At 48.8% G+C, this 1,933-nt stretch overlaps 1 protein-coding gene across 1 annotated transcript; it reads right to left on the reverse strand.

Annotated features, from left to right (window-relative positions):
• Positions 1–130: 130 nt before the first annotated feature.
• LOC104943973 (nuclear receptor coactivator 2-like) lies at positions 131–1,132 on the reverse strand. Its single transcript, XM_010769441.1, has 2 exons — positions 1,054–1,132; positions 131–592 (listed from the first exon to the last, which is right to left on the reverse strand). Exons 1-2 carry the CDS (start codon positions 1,117–1,119, stop codon positions 167–169), a joined length of 492 nt encoding a protein of 163 aa, XP_010767743.1. The 5' UTR covers positions 1,120–1,132; the 3' UTR covers positions 131–166.
• Positions 1,133–1,933: the final 801 nt, after the last annotated feature.

Genomic DNA, 1,933 nt, shown 5'->3' on the forward strand with positions numbered 1-1,933 from the left:
CACACACACACACACACACACACACACACACTCTCACACACACACACACACACACACACACACACACACACACACACACACACACACACACACACACACACACACACACACACACACACACACACACACACACACTAGCAGGGTGGAGAATGGAGAATGTGGGAGGCTAGGACTTGGGAGGGGGGTCTTCAGTACCTGAGTTGGGAAACTGAAAGGCACTGTGCTGCATTTGGGGGCTGAGCACGGCCCCATACTGTCCCATCATCATCTGGGAGGAGGAGGATGCGGAGGTGGAGGAAGAGGAATTGGAGGTAGAGGAAGAGGAGGAGCCATGCATGTGCAGCTGAGGGTTGGGGGGGAGGTTTGGGGAGAGAGGGGGGGAGGCCAGGCCTGTACTGGTACCGTAGCTGGGAGGGTAGGGGAACTGCGGGGGGGCCGTATGTGGCCCTCGAGGGTTGTTGTTGTTCATGCTGGGGGGCAGAGAGAGGCCCCTCATGGCCAGGCTCCTCTGCTGCTGCTGTTGCCGCTGGCGCAGGTGGTTGCTTAGCAACTCCCGCTGACGCTGGGCCAACATCTGGGCGTTGATGGTGCCCTGAAGGAGAGAGGAGGGAGAGATCGATCAATCAATCAAAGGAGGAGGGTATACAACGTCATGAGGCCAAAGAATTGAATGAAAATGTGTAAAGCCGAACCTCATGACTAATCGAACATGCATCATATAAGAATACAGGTTACAAGAGGTGCAGAGCCCGATCTCACCACGTTCCAATCAACTGCTTTCAATCTGTCATTAATGTTGTGTTTAACTTCCCCTCATGACTATTGGACCGTGCACCAAACATGCATACAGGTGTACAGCAGGTGCAGTAAGAGGGGGTTGCATTATGAAGTTTAGTAGAGCTGCACTCCAAGGAACTATTAGAACATAAGATTTAGATCCCACGAAAGGTTCATTAAGACGTCCGTGCCTCTCTGTGACGAAGCACTTTCTTAAGAAGAAGACGTTTGTCCACATGAAGGAACCCTCCGCTCATCAAACAGGTGAGCAGTTACCTGGTTGGGATTGCTGGCTCTGAGAGGAAGGTTCACATTCGAGACGCCGCTCATCTGAGCCATCATCGGCTGACGGTTCTGCAGGAAGAGAGAGAGAGAGAGAGAGAGAGAGAGAGAGAGAGAGAGAGAGAGGGCTTTATGCTTAGACATGAAACTATCAAGAGGAATCCTACATGACGGGAGTCATTAAACAAAAACTCGGACTAAATACATTTGTCTGTAAGAGTTTTTCTATGACTTGAACGAGAGGATAAGGATAGGGCACCTGCGTCAGGAAACAATAACTGTGATGAAATTAACGTGCAGTATTGTTGATGAGAAAATACTTATATGTACCGTAATTTCCGGACTATAAGGCGCACCTGAATATAAGCCGCAGCAGCTAAATTGAATGATGTGTACATATATAAGCCGCACTGGACTATAAGCCGCAGGTGTTTTAATGTTTCATTACCATATGTAAGGGTTCGTGCACAGAGGGGATTGTCGGGAAAGAGATGGCTGTTTGAGGAAGCTCCCATTTATTAACATTTCAACAAACAAGTTGCATATTTTATAACGTATTCAAGTGTTACCATTTAGTGCAATAGTAGCTACAGAACATGTGCTGTGCTGTGTAAACTGTACTGTATCACATAGCGTTTCAGACACACAAACTTTTCAACTTTCAAACTTAAACGGTGCGCTCCCAGCGCACGTACCGGCAGTGATCTACAGCAGCGGTTTTCAACCAGTGGTACGGGGACAAACTGTCTCGCTCTCGTAATGTCTGTCTGTCTTGCTCTCGTCTTGTCTCTCGTACCACTCTCGGTTCCACTTTTACTTTTGCGCGCTACCTATCTCACTCTTTTCCGCCTCCAGCTTTTCCTGCTGGAGCAGA

Source organism: Notothenia coriiceps, unplaced genomic scaffold (assembly GCF_000735185.1).
Source record: "Notothenia coriiceps isolate Sejong01 unplaced genomic scaffold, NC01 NC01_scaffold00007295, whole genome shotgun sequence".
NCBI classification, from domain to species: Eukaryota; Metazoa; Chordata; class Actinopteri; order Perciformes; family Nototheniidae; genus Notothenia; species Notothenia coriiceps.